The sequence below is a fragment of the Leptodactylus fuscus genome, chromosome 5 (genome assembly GCF_031893055.1).
Source record: "Leptodactylus fuscus isolate aLepFus1 chromosome 5, aLepFus1.hap2, whole genome shotgun sequence".
In the NCBI taxonomy this organism is placed as follows: domain Eukaryota; kingdom Metazoa; phylum Chordata; class Amphibia; order Anura; family Leptodactylidae; genus Leptodactylus; species Leptodactylus fuscus.
In genome coordinates, this window is record NC_134269.1 from 150,815,450 (window position 1) to 150,832,964 (window position 17,515).

At 41.7% G+C, this 17,515-nt stretch overlaps 1 protein-coding gene across 1 annotated transcript in view; it reads left to right on the forward strand.

Moving 5' to 3' along the window:
* The window catches only part of POC1B (POC1 centriolar protein B), a 52,674-nt gene that overhangs the window by 15,651 nt on the left and 19,508 nt on the right, over nt 1–17,515 (forward strand). Inside the window, exons 7-10 of the mRNA XM_075274493.1 lie at nt 327–460; nt 851–919; nt 2,476–2,628; nt 9,467–9,550. Coding sequence (XP_075130594.1) covers nt 327–460; nt 851–919; nt 2,476–2,628; nt 9,467–9,550 — 440 coding nt within the window. The remainder of the gene's footprint in view (nt 1–326; nt 461–850; nt 920–2,475; nt 2,629–9,466; nt 9,551–17,515) is intronic.

Genomic DNA, 17,515 nt, shown 5'->3' on the forward strand with positions numbered 1-17,515 from the left:
CACTCTTGTTCCCTGAAAAAAATTTTTGGACATAGGAGAAAGAAAGGGTTGGGTCGCTAATAAATGCCATCAAAGGAGAGTTATGGCTCCCTCGTACAAATTAGATGGTCTTCTTACCCCCACATGGGGTCCATCATGCTCTGTAAGTGACTGTTGTTGCTGTTGTGTTGCTGTTTTTGTGGTCCTCTGACAGACCAGAACTACAGATAGGCTGATGCTAGTGTGACCTCCTAGTGTAACTTAAACTATAGCTTAACAACTTTTAAGATGTAATGAAAGTAAATAAACCAATATATTGTAAATGTAATTGTGTATATGTTTCTCAGTCCACAGTGCAGGTGTTAACTCTTTATCATTCCATCAATCTGGAAACTTCCTCCTTTCTGCCTCTAATGATGGTACTGTCAAGGTGCTGGACCTGCTGGAGGGAAGACTTCTTTACACACTTCATGGGCACCAGGTACCCGATTATGTTTCATAGCTAGCCATGGATATTTGTAATACAACATAAGTGGTAGATATGGTGTATTTGCTGCTGCGTGGCTGTATTACTATGTAATTACTCTTGTGCAACCTTTGGATGAAAGTATCTTGCCTATACTAGAGCACTGTATATCTTTGTGGTGATGAGATTGCTAACATTACATTTGCAAACTTTTTAAAAAAAACATTAGTTTTGTTTATTTTTGATGTATTTGCTGTTTTATCGTGGAAAGTATGCTACTCGACATGGAACTTTCTTATATAGGTGTGAGTCTAACTGTATTTTGTGTAATGGGAGCGCCTATATTTGATCTAAAATATAAATGTAGATATTTTAGTACTATATGTGTGTGTTTTTGATGAACAGGGCCCGGTTTTGTCGGTTGCATTCTCAAGAGATGGAGAACAGTTTGCTTCTGGAGGGACGGATGCACAGGTATGTCACTAAATTCTGCATGACAATAGAATAAATAATATAGCATTTATCCAAACATGTGTATATGTATATATAGTATATACCCCTAATCTTGCTACACCAGGATCTTAAAGGGATTCTACCATTAAAACACTTTTTTTTTCCTCGTTAGCACGTCGGAATAGCCTTAAGAAAGGCTATTCTTCTACCTTTAGAAGTCGTCTCCAGCCCGCCGTTCGGTTAAAATCCTGGTATTAGTCGGTATTCAAATGAGTTCTCTCGCAGCACTGGGGGCAGGCCCCAGCACTCAAACAGCACTGGGGTTGTCCCCAATGCTGCCAGAGAATTCTCTCCAGCGAAGCCTCCATCTTCTTCAGCAACCGCCTCTTCACTCGTCTTCTTCCGGCTGGGGTCACACTTCAATGCCTGCACAGTCGGCTCTGCCATCGGGCCTCACACAGAGCCGACTGCAAATTTTTTTGTGTCCGCTTACGTGAGCATGCGCAGTACGCTCCTGTAGTTCGATGGAGTACGGAGCTTTCTGCGCATGCTTGTGTAAGCGGCAACAACAAAATGGCCGCCGCTATTTGCAGTTGGCTCTGCACGAGGCCCGATGGCAAAACCGACTGCGCGAGGCCCGATGGCAGAGCCGACTCCGCGAGACCTGATGGCAGAGCCGACTGCGCAGGTGTCGAAGTGTGACCCCACCCGGAAAAAGACAAGTGAAGAGGCGGTTGCTGAAGAAAATGGAGGCGTTGCTGGAGAGAGTTCTCTCGCAGCATTGGGGATGACCCCAGTGCTGTTTGAGTGCTGAGGCCCGCCCCCAGTGCTGCAAGAGAAATCAATTGCTTACTGACAAAAACTGGGATTTTAACCGAACGGCGGGCCGGAGATGACTTCTAAAGGTTGGAGAAGAATAGCCTTTCTTAAGGCTATTCAGACGTTTTAACGAGAAAAAAAAAAAAAGTGTTTTAATGGTAGAATCCCTTTAAGGGAGCGTTCACACTACCGTCAGTGTCCGCTCCTAGTGTCTGTTCAAAATCTCGCACGGACATTAGGAGCGGACACTAGCTGTGTCCGTGACGCTGTGTCCGTGACACTTTTCATTCATTTAAATGGCGATCGGGTGCGTTCTTTTGCATTCCGTGCCTGTCCTTAAGTGTTCCTAAAGATGTCCGAATTTTCAAACGGACAGAAAAAAACCTACATGTCGGGTTTTTCTGTCCGCTTGAAAAGTCGGACATCTTTACATGCGGACAGTGAAGGAAGGGCACGGAGTGCAAAAGAACGCACCCGATCGCCATTTAAATGAATGAAAAGTGTCACGGACACAGCTACTGTCCGCTCCTAATGTCCGTGCCAGATTTTGAACGGACACTAGGAGCGGACACTACCTGTCGGACACTGACTGTAATGTAAACGCTCCCTTACTGTTTCATGTGTAGAAGTGAAGAGCAAGAGCAGTAAAACAGGTTGATTAACGGACATGGCACAGATTTTCTATTACTCAGACTTGTTTTCTGAAACTTTTCTTCAGTCTTTACGACTCTTCATTTAAATTGTATTTTTTGTTTTAGGTTTTAGTCTGGAAAACAAATTTTGACATATTTGAGAACAAAGAAATAAGTAAAATGCAACAGAAAAGATTATTTCCTGATCCGCCACCTCATTTAAATGACATTTATCCCCGATCGTCTCACTTCCACAGAAGCAGTGGACATTCCATTGAGGTAACAGTACTATATAACTATGAGACACAATAACACATTCTGCTGCACCTTACAGATGTTATTACTCCTCACTATCCCCAGTAGGACTCTCAGCCTAAAATCTATATCATTCTGTCTTTGAGTGGGAGAGGAAACAGAAGCAAACACTTGGAGAATCTATGTAGATAATACTCTTTGCTAGATCCCAAGACCCCAGTGCAGCCAGGCTACAAGGTTATCATGCCCATATTTATTAAACAGTACTTTTCTCTCCTTTTTTTCCTTACAAAATAAAATATCATAGAGTATCAGTGATCTAAGCAATGCTTTCAATTGCCAGATTTCATTTGTTCTCCTGTGTAAATCTTGGTTCCGTGCTCCCTGCTGTTGTTACTTCCAAGAAATGTAATGCTAATAACAGATCTTATTGACTTATAATGGACACACTAAATCTGTTTCTTCTCCCCGGATACAGTAAAGCAGCAGCCTAAACTACTCTGGCCAAAAAAAACCTATGTATTTCTGTAAAAATATATTATTGACTTACAGATCTTGTGCCTGTTCATGTTGCAGGTTATGCTATACAGTGAGTAACACAGTCAGTACAACAGGTTGTCCCTATCCGGCCATCAAGATCAGTAATGAAATCAGCAAACTTAGAATACTGCCTTAATAAAACTCAACTTTCATTCTATGCTATTTAAAGTGGTGACCTCCAAGTACATCTCTACATCCAATGGTATATCGCATCTCAAACTGCATATTGTATAGATCCTACCATATGTCCAGATTGTATAACTTGGGGTCCCAGGATAATATCCCTAAATCTATGTATCTGTCCCAAAGCGTTTCATTAGTAATATTCAAGATTAGTAAAGGGACATTACCCTGTACTATGTATATTAATGTAGGGCAATGCTGTAATAAACATTTGGTAACCCGAAACGGGGACCATTGATACCCAACAGAGGAGGAGCTCTGAGGAGTCATGAATATTCCTGAATTTCCCCATGGTGGGACTATTAAATGATTATCATATCTTATGCTAGTGATGAAACACATTGGACTCATGCATAAAATTAGGGATATTGTTTTTAGGAATAGTACTTTGGAACAACCCTTGTAAGGGCGGGCGAGTTGAAAGGGTGATAATAGGAAACTCATGATGAACTGCATGCTGAAAACATATAAGACCCAGACACTGCTGCATCCGCTTATCCCAAGACCCCATGTTGTGCAACCTGGGGCAACTGCAAATGACAGGCATGGTTTTTATAGATTTCACTTGAACTTGCATCTGAAAGAGTTGGCAACTTGCCTTCTCATTGTTCAGTTCTCAGCAAAATCTGCTAAATTTATATTAGTTGTGTCAACTTTTACTGTGACTATCACATAAAGTCTGCTAATAAAACCCTACTAGTTTGCTAAATTGCGACAAACAGAACGGTTTTGCATAACACTTTCATTCTTAGCATATTGTTGCAGTCTTGCATAATTGCTGCAATGTGTGAATATACACAAAAAGTAGAACCTCCTAATTCCTTTATCTAATAGTCGACAAAGCATGCCCTGGCCTGCAGTTTCTATAATTTGCCAGTCGCATTACCTATAAAGAGACAGCAGATGTCACTGTCTCTATTCTGTTGAAGGTTTTATATTTATCATGTGTGTTGAAAACTGGTTATAACTAGAGATGAGCGAACAGTGTTCTATCGAACACATGTTCGATCGGATATCAGGGTGTTCGCCATGTTCGAATCGAATCGAACACCGCGTGGTAAAGTGCGCCAAAATTCGATTCCCCTCCCACCTTCCCTGGCGCCTTTTTTGCACCAATAACAGCGCAGGGGAGGTGGGACAGGAACTACGACAACGGGGGCATTGAAAAAAATCGGAAAAAGTCATTGGCTGCCGAAATCAGGTGACCTCCATTTTAGACGAATAGTGGATTTCAAATCCGGGTCATATGAGAATGTGAACTTTGTGACTATGAGACAGGGATAGCTGTACAGGCGGGGATAGATAGGGATAACCTTTATTTAGGGGGGAATGTTATTAAAAATAACTTTTTGGGGCTCTATCGGGTGTGTAATTGTGATTTTTGTGAGATAAACTTTTTCCCATAGGGATGCATTGGCCAGCGCTGATTGGCCGAATTCCGTACTCTGGCCAATCAGTGCTGGCCAATGCATTCTATTAGCTTGATGAAGCAGAGTGTGCACAAGGGTTCAAGCGCACCCTCGGCTCTGATGTAGCAGAGCCGAGGCTGCACAAGGGTTCAAGCGCACCCTCGGCTCTGATGTAGGAGAGCCTAGGGTGCACTTGAACCCTTGTGCACCCTCGGCTCTGCTACATCAGAGCCGAGGGTGCGCTTGAACCCTTGTGCACACTCTGCTTCATCAAGCTAATAGAATGCATTGGCCAGCGCTGATTGGCCAATGCATTCTATTAGCCCGATGAAGTAGAGCTGAATGTGTGTGCTAAGCACACACATTCAGCACTGCTTCATCACGCCAATACAATGCATTAGCCAGTGCTGATTGGCCAGAGTACGGAATTCGGCCAATCAGCGCTGGCTCTGCTGGAGGAGGCGGAGTCTAAGGTCGGACCTGAATGGAGACTGGTGTGGAGCGATCTTAGACTCCGCCTCCTCCAGCAGAGCCAGCGCTGATTGGCCGAATTCCGTACTCTGGCCAATCAGCGCTGGCCAATGCATTCTATTAGCCCGATGAAGTAGAGCTGAATGTGTGTGCTTAGCACACACATTCAGCTCTACTTCATCGGGCTAATAGAATGCATTGGCCAATCAGCTCTGGCCAATGCATTCTATTAGCGTGAACTGAGTTTGCACAGGGGTTCTAGTTCACCCTCGGCTCTGCTACATCAGATTGCTACATCTGATGTAGCAGTGCCGAGTGTGCATCAGATGTGTAGTTGAGCAAAACTGACTCAGCACTGCTAAGTCTCTGCATTCGCATAGGAATGCATTGGCCAGCCTTCGGCCAATCAGCGCTGGCTCTGCCGGAGGAGGCGGAGTCTAAGGTCGGACCTGAATGGAGACTGGTGTGGAGCGATCTTAGACTCCGCCTCCTCCAGCAGAGCCAGCGCTGATTGGTCGAGTTCCGTACTCTGGCCAATCAGCACTGGCCAATGCATTTCTATGGGGAAAAGTTAGCTTGCGAAAATCGCAAACTGACAGGGATTTCCATGAAATAAAGTGACTTTTATGCCCCCAGACATGCTTCCCCTGCTGTCCCAGTGTCATTCCAGGGTGTTGGTATCATTTCCTGGGGTGTCATAGTGGACTTGGTGACCCTCCAGACACGAATTTGGGTTTCCCCCTTAACGAGTTTATGTTCCCCATAGACTACAATGGGGTTCGAAACCCATTCGAACACTCGAACAGTGAACGGCTGTTCGAATCGAATTTCGAACCTCGAACATTTTAGTGTTCGCTCATCTCTAGTTATAACACTGGCTGGTGTAAGTTTAGCTGCTGCAAAATAGATATATATATCATTATGTAACAATGGTAAAATAAATCTATGTCCTGGGTTAGACTGTGGTAGGCCTGGGTAAGTAATTGAAAGTCAGCTACATTAATTGATATGAACTTACTGACATCAATTATTTTGTATCCATGCCATCCTGTCTCACACTGCCATTTCCTTAGGCCCCATGCATAATTGAATATCCAGTCTGAGTAAGGCCGTATTCACATCTGCGCCCAGGCCTCTGTTCTGCAGGTTTCCGTTTCCTGCCCGAAACTGGACAGGAGGCGGAAACCTGCAGGCATTTTTCAAACCCATTTATTTGAATGGGTTTGAAAAGTGTCCGGACGAAACCATTTTTTTTTTTAACTGGACACAGAGTCGGACATGCAGTACTTTGTGTCTGGTTTAAAAAAAACTGTTGTGTTGCGGAAAGCATAAAACGCTCACCGGAGCACACGGCCGGACACGGTCTGTCTGGTTTCCGTCTTCTGTCTGCAGACGGAGATCGGACACAGATGTGAATGAGCCCTAAGGCTTTAATGTCCTGTTCCAATCAGATAATTATAGAGCATGTCCTATCCTACTCAGTGTTATAGGAAAGGGACAGAACTCCCCTAGAATTAAAGGGGTTGTCCCACGTCGCATACTCACCAGTCTTCGTTTCTATAAAATCTTCTGTCTTCCGGCTTTGTTGCGTCATTGGTGGGCGGGGTCACATATGCAAAGCCAAGCGGCGAGATGCCGCTGGCCCTGCGTGCGCGCTCATAGACCAGTCTAGCTTTCACAATGCGAATACAGAAGCGACATCCGCCTCTCTCTATTACAGCGGATGCCAGGTCTGTATTCGCATTGTTAAGGCTAGACTGGTCTATGAGTGTGCACGCAGGGCCAGCGGCATCTTGCCGCTTGGCTTTGCATATGTGATTACAAACCCGACATCCGCTGTAATAGAGAGGCAGATGCCGAGGAGTGTAGACGCTGGCACAGATGCCAGCAACATTGCTATGCTTCTGCCCTGCATGAAGCCAGCAGCGGCAGAAGTGATGCTGTTATTCCGCTCCTGCCGCTGCTGGCTTCATGCAGGGAAGAAGTATAGCGATGTTGCTGGCATCTGTGCTGGCGTTTAACCCTCCCCGGCATCCGCCTCTCTATTACAGCGGATGCCGGGTTTGTATTGGCGGCCCCTTCCCCCCAAAGGGTAAACTACACCCCCCCCCCCTCCAGGCTCGCTCCTGTGCACTTAGCCCCTCCTCCCTCCCCCCTCAGAGCAGCAGATACATCACTTGACTTCTAACCAGATAAGTCAAAGGATATGTCCCAAAAAAATGAATAAAGTAAGATAGTGGACAAACAAAGCAGTTTTGCTGAAGCAATGTATTTAAGAAAAGTCTTACATTCACATTAGTAAACAGTATAGATAGGATCCTTGTGATGGGACAACCCCTTTAATGTGCCATAGAAGGCGCTCGGATGTCATCTGAGTGTGATCCCAGTGTCTTCTTTAAAAAAAAAAAAAAAAAAAATCGGCACCTACTTGGCCTGCACACACAGCCTAAAGGTTTTGTCAGTAACTGTACATTATCCGATCAGGATAGTTACTATGTGAATAACTGATAATTCATAATTCAGTAACAGAGTGGCATGTAAAAAGGGGAGTGTTCCAAAATAATCGTTCATTAATCGTAGATTATGGAGATAATATTTCTCCTTAAGGAGAGAGCACCTTTACAGGTGCATGGAGTCTTACTAAGCCATTTTACTCCGCTGGGGATTGTGGGAAAAACATGCAAATCTATTTTCTAAGATGTAAATAGGAAATCAGTGCCCCTGTTTGCTGCCCTCTAGGGGTAGCCCTCTTAAACATCATGCATGGCTTCTTCAAGTCTATTGCTATGATTCGAGGCTATGCCAAACCAATTTATTCTATTCCAAAAGGAACTCTGTGGGATTCTGTTCCTTTTGAAATAGTTTGGCATAGCCTTGAAAAAGCCATGCATGATGTTTAAGAGGGCTACCCCTAGAGGGCAGCAAACAGGGGCACTGTTTTCCTATTTACATCTTGGAAATCAGATTTGCATATTTTCTCATTAATCGTAATGAAGGTAAAATGTTTTATTGTGATTTTGATTTTTCATAATTGCCCCACCTAAATATGCACAAATATATGTATAAAGGAGTACATTAAATCCCATTTTGAGTCTATGAAGCAGTTCTGCTGAAATGCTGAGTTGCATTTTGAGGTATCTTTGGGGAAAGTTCAGTTGTAGACAATAGGACTTTTTTTTCCATAGAAGTGATTGGGCACCAATGGAGACACTTGAGAAATAAGTAACTTCACATTTACTTCTTTTAGGTTAGGTTTTTAGAGCTAAAGCCACAATTGGTACCAAAAAGGTGAGAAAGTATAAAGAAAAGACTGAAACGACTCTTATTACATCCACTCCTAGCATAGATTTCAACTTCGGGCACTTGAACAATCCAAGATGCGCCAAAATGATGATGAGAATTTTTGAGCGTCTCAATTCAGCACAGATGATTAAAGGGGCTGTCCAGGAAAAACATTTTTTTTCTCTGAAGGCAGGGAAGGGTGAAAATAAAAAAACAAAACACACCCACCTTCCCCTTTGCTTCAAAGTCCCAGGCCACTATCGAGTCCTGTGGCTTGTTTCAACGGCAGTCCCCCGATGCACGTGACCGCTGAGGCTAATCAGCGACCTAAGGTAATGACATGAGATGTCACTTGCATACATTACCTGTAACGTTCCAGGTCCTTTCTTGAGTCACGTGCGTCAGGGACTTCCACCGAAATAAGCTGCAGAGCTGCACAGCGGCCTGGGACTACTACAGCTTCAAGCACAAACTAAAGACGTATCTTTTCAGACAGGCTTATGGCTTGCACGGTATTGTAATCGGCCATTTTTTCGTGGCCTGTGGGCATGCCCAGTCTGCTCTCCCCGAGGCTTAGAAGTTACAAGCCAACGCCGGAAGAACAGAATGAAGAGGACGCTGCTGACGAAGATGGAGGCGGCGCTGGAGAGAGTTCTCTTGCAGCATTGAGGGCCCTCCCCAATGCTGTTTGAGCGCTGGTGTCCGCCCCCAGGGCTGCGAGAGAACTCATTTGCATACCAACAAGAACCGGGATTCCTATGGAACGGTGGAGCGGAGAAGACAACAAAAGGTAGGAGACAAATAGCCTTTCTTAAGGCTATTCCGACATGTTACTCACAAAAAAATTGGTTTCTATGATAGGATCCCTTTAATGTAGTGCGTAATTGAGTGTTGATTCATTTATATGGCACTATCACTGGAGGGGACCATAGCTATTCCACATTGTAAGACCTGTTCTTTAATAATCTGTTTTGCAGATAAATCCCATGTTTGAAGTAGCAGATACTCAAGCCTTCGGTCCTTCCATTATAGATGTCAGAAATGTTTCTTCCAGCGAACAGGTACTAATACAGATTCTAAAAATGGCAAATCATCAGATTTACTGTTGTGGTTATGACTTGACCCTGGTATAAAATGCAATTTGGCACATCTGGTTTCAGATCAAAATTTTTTGACTTGCTTAGTGAAAAGTGGATGCACTGTTGTGGGAAAGACATGAAGAGTGACATGGATTAAATGTGACAAATTGCACAAAATGTTACCTTAAGAGTGTGTCTCAAAGCCATCTGAGTGAGTCTCAAAGCCATCTGAGTGAGTGATATAAACTTAGACTAGAGATGCATAAAATCTATCATCCAGCATCAGACACTGTGATATATCTTGGGCATTTTCATACTGCTTTTCTAAATTTTCACTGACTATTTGAAAATGTGGGCCAGCGTACCCTATTTCGTAAAGTACGCAAAATCTGTCTGATTGGTCTGAAATATGTGTGGTATCCCAGTTTCTAGGTATCTTTCTGGTTTGACATTACTAGAGGTAGTTTTCTGGACTTATCATTTGGTAACCTATCCTCAGGATAAATCATGAACTGGAGATTAGTGGGTTTAGACACCCAGGACCCTGCAGATTAGCCATTTGAAGACTGCAGCATTCCTGTGAGCGCTTCTTCACTACAGCCCACTATGTGAGGCCTTAGACTCAATGACCACCTATCTATAGGATGTGCCATCAGAATCAGGTTGATGGGTATCTGACTTTGAGCCGCACCAATCAGCCATTTCATGTGGCCAAATAACCTATCATTTAGATAGGCCATCAGTTTGAGATTGGTGAGGGTTCTCCTATTGGGACCCTGGCTTCCAGTATTGTTTACATGCTGAGAGTTTAAGGGCTCATTTTTTTCTATCTCATCCACTGCAATGGTCCTGAGCACCACAGCAGTGTACCATATACTCAAATTTGACACCGTTGTGGTTCTCATAAGCGTCATTATGAAAGACACGATGAATACCTTACAGTCAGACACCTACTGTTCTAAAATTGACGGGCTATCTGTTTTAGAACAGTGGATAACCCCTTTATATAATACGGTACTCTGTAATATCATTAGATATTGACATGTTGATCTTGATAAGTGTGGTCAACCGATGTAGCAAATTTGTAACTGAAAAACCTAGTAGAAAATGAATAGGGGCTGTTAGCTGATGTACATTATGACTCCCTTAAGATTCTAGCTATGGAAAGTGAGGCAATGAAAAGCTAGACTTCCGCAGGGCAGATATTAATAGCAACATCACTAGTGTTAGTTTTCTTACAGTTATTCCCCACTAGTCCTCTGAACACTGCATCTGAAAATAGTTCTGCTCAGAGTGACATCGCTACTGTCATCAGAGCCATGATCCCTCTCTCATGGGAAGCTGTCATGGTCAAAGCTTGTCTTTTGGAGATTAATTTAGAGAGTTTATTTGTGCAGTAGTGTACGGCTCAAATCCCCAATGCATATGACAACCTGCTATGGCAATGTAATAATCCTTGTCTATAGACCTTTTACAAATCAAATGTTACATAATATAGGCCGTGCATTGTTTCCATACAATATATTAAAGTAATACAATTACTTAAAGTAATACACACGGGTTTAGTAAGATTCTTTATTTTGCTATTTTCTAACAAACAAAATATTATGTATATGGATTTTACAAGTAGGCTATTTTATTACATTCACTGAAGAACTACATAGAGGGGTCACACAGGAATCAATTTTACCCTTATTTCATGCTCCTACAATATCAAAGTGCTGTACATATAAACAGCTTAAAAACAAAATATCTCAGATTTGGCCCTAGGTACCCTTTCGGCAGATGATGGTCATGTGTAAACAACCAAAGGCTAAAGGGGCTTCACACTACCGTTATCGTCCGCTTACCAGTGTCTGTGTCCATTGTCCGTACAAGATTTTACCAACAGACACTAGCTGGTCTGTTTGCGATTTCCATTCATTTCAATGGGATTTTATCTGGTGTCTGTGTCCTTTAGTGTCTGTTTACAACCATGTCCGTCTTTTTCAAGCGGACAAAAAAAATCCTACATCCAGGACTTTCCTGTCCGTTTGAAAAAAAAAAAAAAAAAAAGTACAGTAAGTGTCCGTTTTTTTTTTTTTTAACATTGAGGTCTATGGGTAACGGACATATAACAGACAGTAACTGATAGCCATCAGATACTGTCTGTTTTTGTCCGTTATGATGGGTGTCTGTTGTTTTTTGTTTGTTTTTTTTTAACGGACACCTTCTGAGCAGACACTAACGGTAGTGTGAACCCTACCTAACCCTTATCCTGTATTTTATGAGGACTGGCTGTCACATGCACAGCTGCCATACATTTTGAAATGCATATGTGGATGGGGGTAACCATTGGCGTTCAAACCTAGCTTGATTCCTCTCCTATACATGGCATGGGCAGGATTCTTTATTTTTGCTATTTCAGGCTGGTACTGCTAATTTGGATCACATCCTAAGCAATATTATTGCATGGATGATTTATGTAAGTAGAAACTGTTTTGGGAATATGTGATCTGTAACATTGATGTACATTATTTACCCTTTATTCATGGCTGTAATGTTCAGTCCTGTGTATGCTTGATTGTGGAGTAAATTGCATGTTGTGCCAGCTGGAGGCCATGTCTGAAGTAAAAGAAACCATCCATAGTTATGAACCACTCTGAGAACTATAGATTAAAAATAACTGAATGAAGCTTACATTCATTAATTCCAACTATCTCTAACTTTCCAGTCTACTGCCACTCAGGTGCCAACATTTTAGTGATTCCTTGCCAGTCTCTAATCGCTTGGCTTCAATTATGCCATTACAACATGTCACAAGACCACTGCAGCCTTTCACTGGCCATGACACAGTGCCCTCAGTGGTATTGACATGTCATGGATAAAGCCACTCATTGACTGCAGTGGTCACTTGTTGACATGCCAACATTCGGTGAAGGATGAGAGACTGGTTGGGGACCAGTAAAGCATTATCATGTGACTGGCAGGGCATTGGCAAGCAAAGTATTACTCCATTTGTTTGTATTATACCATTTTTAGCTGTTTGTAGGAAAATTTCATGTGGTTGGAAAACAAAAAATCTTAGAATAATCTGTTTTTGATCAGTTAACTGGATACCAGTACATGCATTTATTATTTTCTGATTTATGAATACCTACTAGATACTTTTTGTTGGCCTGCCAATGGATAAGGGTGTTACAATAGTCTGAGCATTTTTGTAGTTACAGGGGAGAGAAAGGAACGGATCTAATGGATGTTCTTGATGTGGAGATGGCAGGAGGAGATGAGGGTTTGGATGTGTGGCTTGAAGGATTGGTCAGAGTCAAAGGTTATCCCAAGGCAGCGGGCCTGTAGGACTTTGTATGAGTGGCAGAGGAGAACCGTTGAGAGAGACCAAAGGAGGTGGTGAGGGATAGGAGATTGGAAGCAGAGGGGTGGTTTGAGTTAATGGGGATGTGAATAGGAAGTGCATTAGCCAGGTGGTGAAATGGTTGATGAAGGCAGCATGGCAGGCGGTAGATCCTGGCAGTTGGTATATGACTGCTAGTTGGAGAGTGATTAAATAGGGACAGAGTGCACTTCAAAGGAGCGGAGGGCAAGATTGGATTTGGGCCAAAGAACAGGTTTCACACTCGAGAATGCCAACACCTCCACCAGGTTTGTTGTTGGCGCGGGGAATGTGTGAGAATTGCAGAACACCTTAGGAGAGGGAAGCAGATGAGGTAGTGCCTGAAGGTGTCAGCCATGTTTCTGTCATCCAGCTTTCTACAGTATACCGAAGAAGGTGGCGGGGAGGGGCATGAGCAAGGAAGATAGGTGTAGATTTAGGGGGTTCCATGTGCTGGTGTCGATTGTGTGATAAGAGGAAGAAGATCTGACAGTAGAGATGTGTTGAGGTAGTCCATGATTAGGAGATATGTCGCCAGAAGTAAGAAATAGCAGGGAGAGGGATAGCAGGTAGGAAAGAGTGCTGGGAGGTTATGTGTTTCTGAGGCGTTGCTGATAAAAGGTGGTTTGAGATGGAAGAGTCACTTTTACAAGTAAGAGAAGAACAGCTGGGATTAAAGTCTTAATTATTCCGGTTGTGACATTATCTAGGTTTTGTATTTGTGCATTTTTTTATGTAGGTGTTTTTTGCAGCTACCTTCAGTTCCCTTAATTCTGATCCATACACTTTAGAGTGTTTCACAAAACTGACCAAGTCCAGAACTGACCTCTACACTTACATATGTACTAGAAAGCAATAAATTATGTGTTACAGGTGGGAATACATGGAGATAGTTATCAATATCCAGGCGTCTTGTGGTTTGTTTAGTATCAACTTTGCAAACTTAAGCCATACTTCAATGTTCATTTTGGAATCATATTTATTTTTAGAGCCATACTAAGTCCGTCTTTTTCTAGTTGTCTGGACAAAAAATTGAACATTCAACATGCTAAGGTCTGTAGATTCTGAGATGCAGCTGTTGGGCTTTTGTAACTTTGTTTTGAGCATTGCATGGTCTGACTTCGAGGTGAATTTGCTGGGACTTCTCCTCCTAAGCAATACTGTTATCTATGTCCACATCTCAATATCTATTTCTCCCTTTAGACTGATGGACCTCAAACTTTTGTAAATGGCATAACCCTTTCCAGGTTGATGCCTTACCTCCTTGGCATCATGTACCACGTCCTCGAATGCTCCTGACTAGCAAACTGTCAAAACTTCTGCTTTTATAGAGGTTGCCTCATTTATTGATGATGAAGAAATCATGGGCTTTCAACTAACCGCACCAGCTTGCTATTTACCCTCTTATTTCCTATGGAAGCGTTAAGGGTGTATTTAATTTTTCATACACTGCTTGGATTTTGTAAATCATAGAGTTCAAAGAGCGTGAACTTTGTTTTTCCCAATGACTCTAGTTACTGCACATTGCCAGTTTTTATATAGATAGATAGTTTATAATACCTATTATAGATGAGTAATCATCCCTGTTGCTTCATGTGATCTCTTCTCATGTCGTATTTTTCTATGTACATTACAGCACTTGAGTTCTAAACTTGAAAAAAAACTAAAATCTGGTTTCCGTTAAATAACAGTAAAACATAACATGGTCACTAAGGGATACATTTTTCTTCATGGATTTGTGAATATATGAGTCAACTGAAACAGTTGTGTAATCAAATGGGAGCTTGGTTTTCAGTGCCAGTTTTATGGTGTCCATTAGGTTGGATTTCAAGATGTTATCCTAATCCCCTGTGAACACTCCCTGAGCAGTAGATTTATTTGTTTGATGGCTTGATATCCCTTGCATTTATGGAGTTAATCCAATTATTACATCCGTAAGAATGTTCTTGTGAAATAGTAATCCCTGAGCAGATCCATAAATCTCCAAGAAGCATATCTCATAGCATGCCAGTGCCCTAAAGAACACCTCTTTCAGTACCCTTCGCTACTCACTTTATTAACAGAGTAGTTTGTAGACTGAATTCTCTCAGTAATAAGGGATTTTAACATCACAGATTAGCCAATGTTAATAGATTCAATGCCGTGTTGTATGCCATTTAGTCCTCTGACATTTATGATATTTGGCATAGAAACGGTATGGTAGTTTGCAGTCAAATGCATACACATTATCAGTTTAAGTGCTCCCATAAAAAAAAATGTGTAGCATATTGCAGAAGTTCTTAATTCTCTCTGCCATCTTGATTTTTTTCATGCTCACTGATATACATTTGGTTGTTCTGAGACAGAGCAGTGTGATGAGTCTCTAGCTTGTATTAATAACAAAAAACTACAGTCCTCTAGCTCACACTGCAGAGACTCCTGTGTATTGCTATTTTATGCAACTTTAGAGATTATCCCCTGCCTACTGCTTGTAATAGGTTTCTTCCTGTCAAATCTTACAAGCAGGAGGCAGGAAAAAGCAGTATGTAGCTGCATCTCATAAAAATTTGAGATTGTGAATGTACATAGTATAGGCAGTTAGTGTGTGTCAGGGTAGCCTTATAACTATGCCATTATTCATTTGGTGGGAAGATGTCTAAGAACTGTTAAGAGGAATTTTATAGTTCATAAACAGAACATTTGGACTGGTGATATTGAGCCACCGCTGCTCTCATTGAAAGCATTCCTAAATGTATGGATCAGGGGATAATCATACACATTAGGGAGAGTGTGTGCCTACTTAGGCATACGGAGACTTACAAGTCATTCCTGCTCCACTAGGGATTCTGGGTAAAGAAATATGCAAATCTATTCTCCAGGAGTAATTAGGAGAACAGTGCCTCTGTATGCTGCCCTCTAGGGGCAGCCCCCTTAACATCATGCATGACTCAGTTAATAAGCCTACTGACATGATGCGGGGTTTATTGCCAAACTAGTATTTCTATTCCAAAAGGAACAGATTCCCAGCTATGGACAGCGCTGTTTCGGTCTTTTGGACCTCCTCAGACTAGCGCAGGGATACTAATTTGGCAGAGTGAGAGACTATAGACCAGGGTCAGGGGATAATCATACACATTAGGGAGAGTGTGTGCCTACATAGGCGTACAGAGACTTACAAGTTAAATGTATGGATGCATCTGAGCTGTGATGAAACATCATTGCTAGAATATTGCAGGTGAATTGTGATTCGGGTTCATGCTTATCTCTTCTATAACCACCCAAATTTGCATTGAAAATGTATATTTCTATCATTACCATGAATCTGTTTTTTATGTGCAACCCTAGTGTAACAGCTGTGTCTCCTTCTCCAGATCAGATTTTTATTTCTACCATATACTATTCATACTGACATTGAGAAGACCATAGAAGGCCACTTTTCTTTTGGGCCCACTGCTTTTACCTAAAGATAATCTGCATGAAATGCGCAAAATATATACTAGGTGAATGCAATTTATGGTTTTATGTTCATGACTATATTACAGATCCATGTTTTACAAATCTGTAATGCTGCACCTGTACCTAGCTATGGGTCCATACTGTAGCTCCTCGTCTTTCATACCAAATGGGCAAATAGAGATTCATTTTTTTTATAGTTATAGATTTCATATGGATCAATGATTAAAAAAAAGGCATAAGCTTTACATGCTGTATTACAAACTTATTCTTTTCTAAAAACTTTTGGGTAGAACATGGGGCCACACGGAGGATTTCATAGAAAGAAGCCAACATTTAGTGAAGTATATTACAAAATATATTCATGCACAAATATTGACAGAAAATGTACATTTTAGTTAGATAGAGCTTTAGACACAGTAATATTACCACTGTATTGTGTTATTCCCCATATCTTCCCAGTTATTCATGTTGTGACTATAAATTATAACTTTCTATTAAGGGTAAATGTATCCTTACTTTGTTACATTGTACATAAGTGGTATTCAGGAGATTCCTTTTTATATTCCTATTGCTCTATTTATACCTGGATGCTAAATACGTGAATGTATGAATAATATTTTCATGGAAATGCCCTTTCAGCTGTTAATAGCACAGGAACTCCCTCGTGTGAGTCACTCAACGCAGAAGACGCCCTCTCGTCCATAATTAAATTATCCAAGACATCCGCTTTCATATTTTAGGTTACAGATAAGCTCTAACACTATGTCACTATTTGCTTATGTAACCTTTTAATAAATGTTACTCAAGTGATAAACACATATTATGACTGAAGTCAAACAGGAATGCGCCAGAAGAATTTCTAAATGCCAGCAATGTTGTGAGAGTAATAATACGCTTACCATTTAAGTGTACGCTAAATGTATTTGATAGATCGTAGGTACGGCTACATGTATACATAGATAATTGAGAAGCTTTTATACAGAGACGTGTGACCTGTTAAGTGCAAGGGCCGTATTTTCTTAAAGAAAGTCTGTTACCTTTAAAATGCTAGCAGCATGTTATAGAGCAGGAGTAGCTGCAGGTTTTGAGGGAAAAGATTCTGTCTAACCTGTTATTTATTGATTTAATTCTCTTTTCTCTCT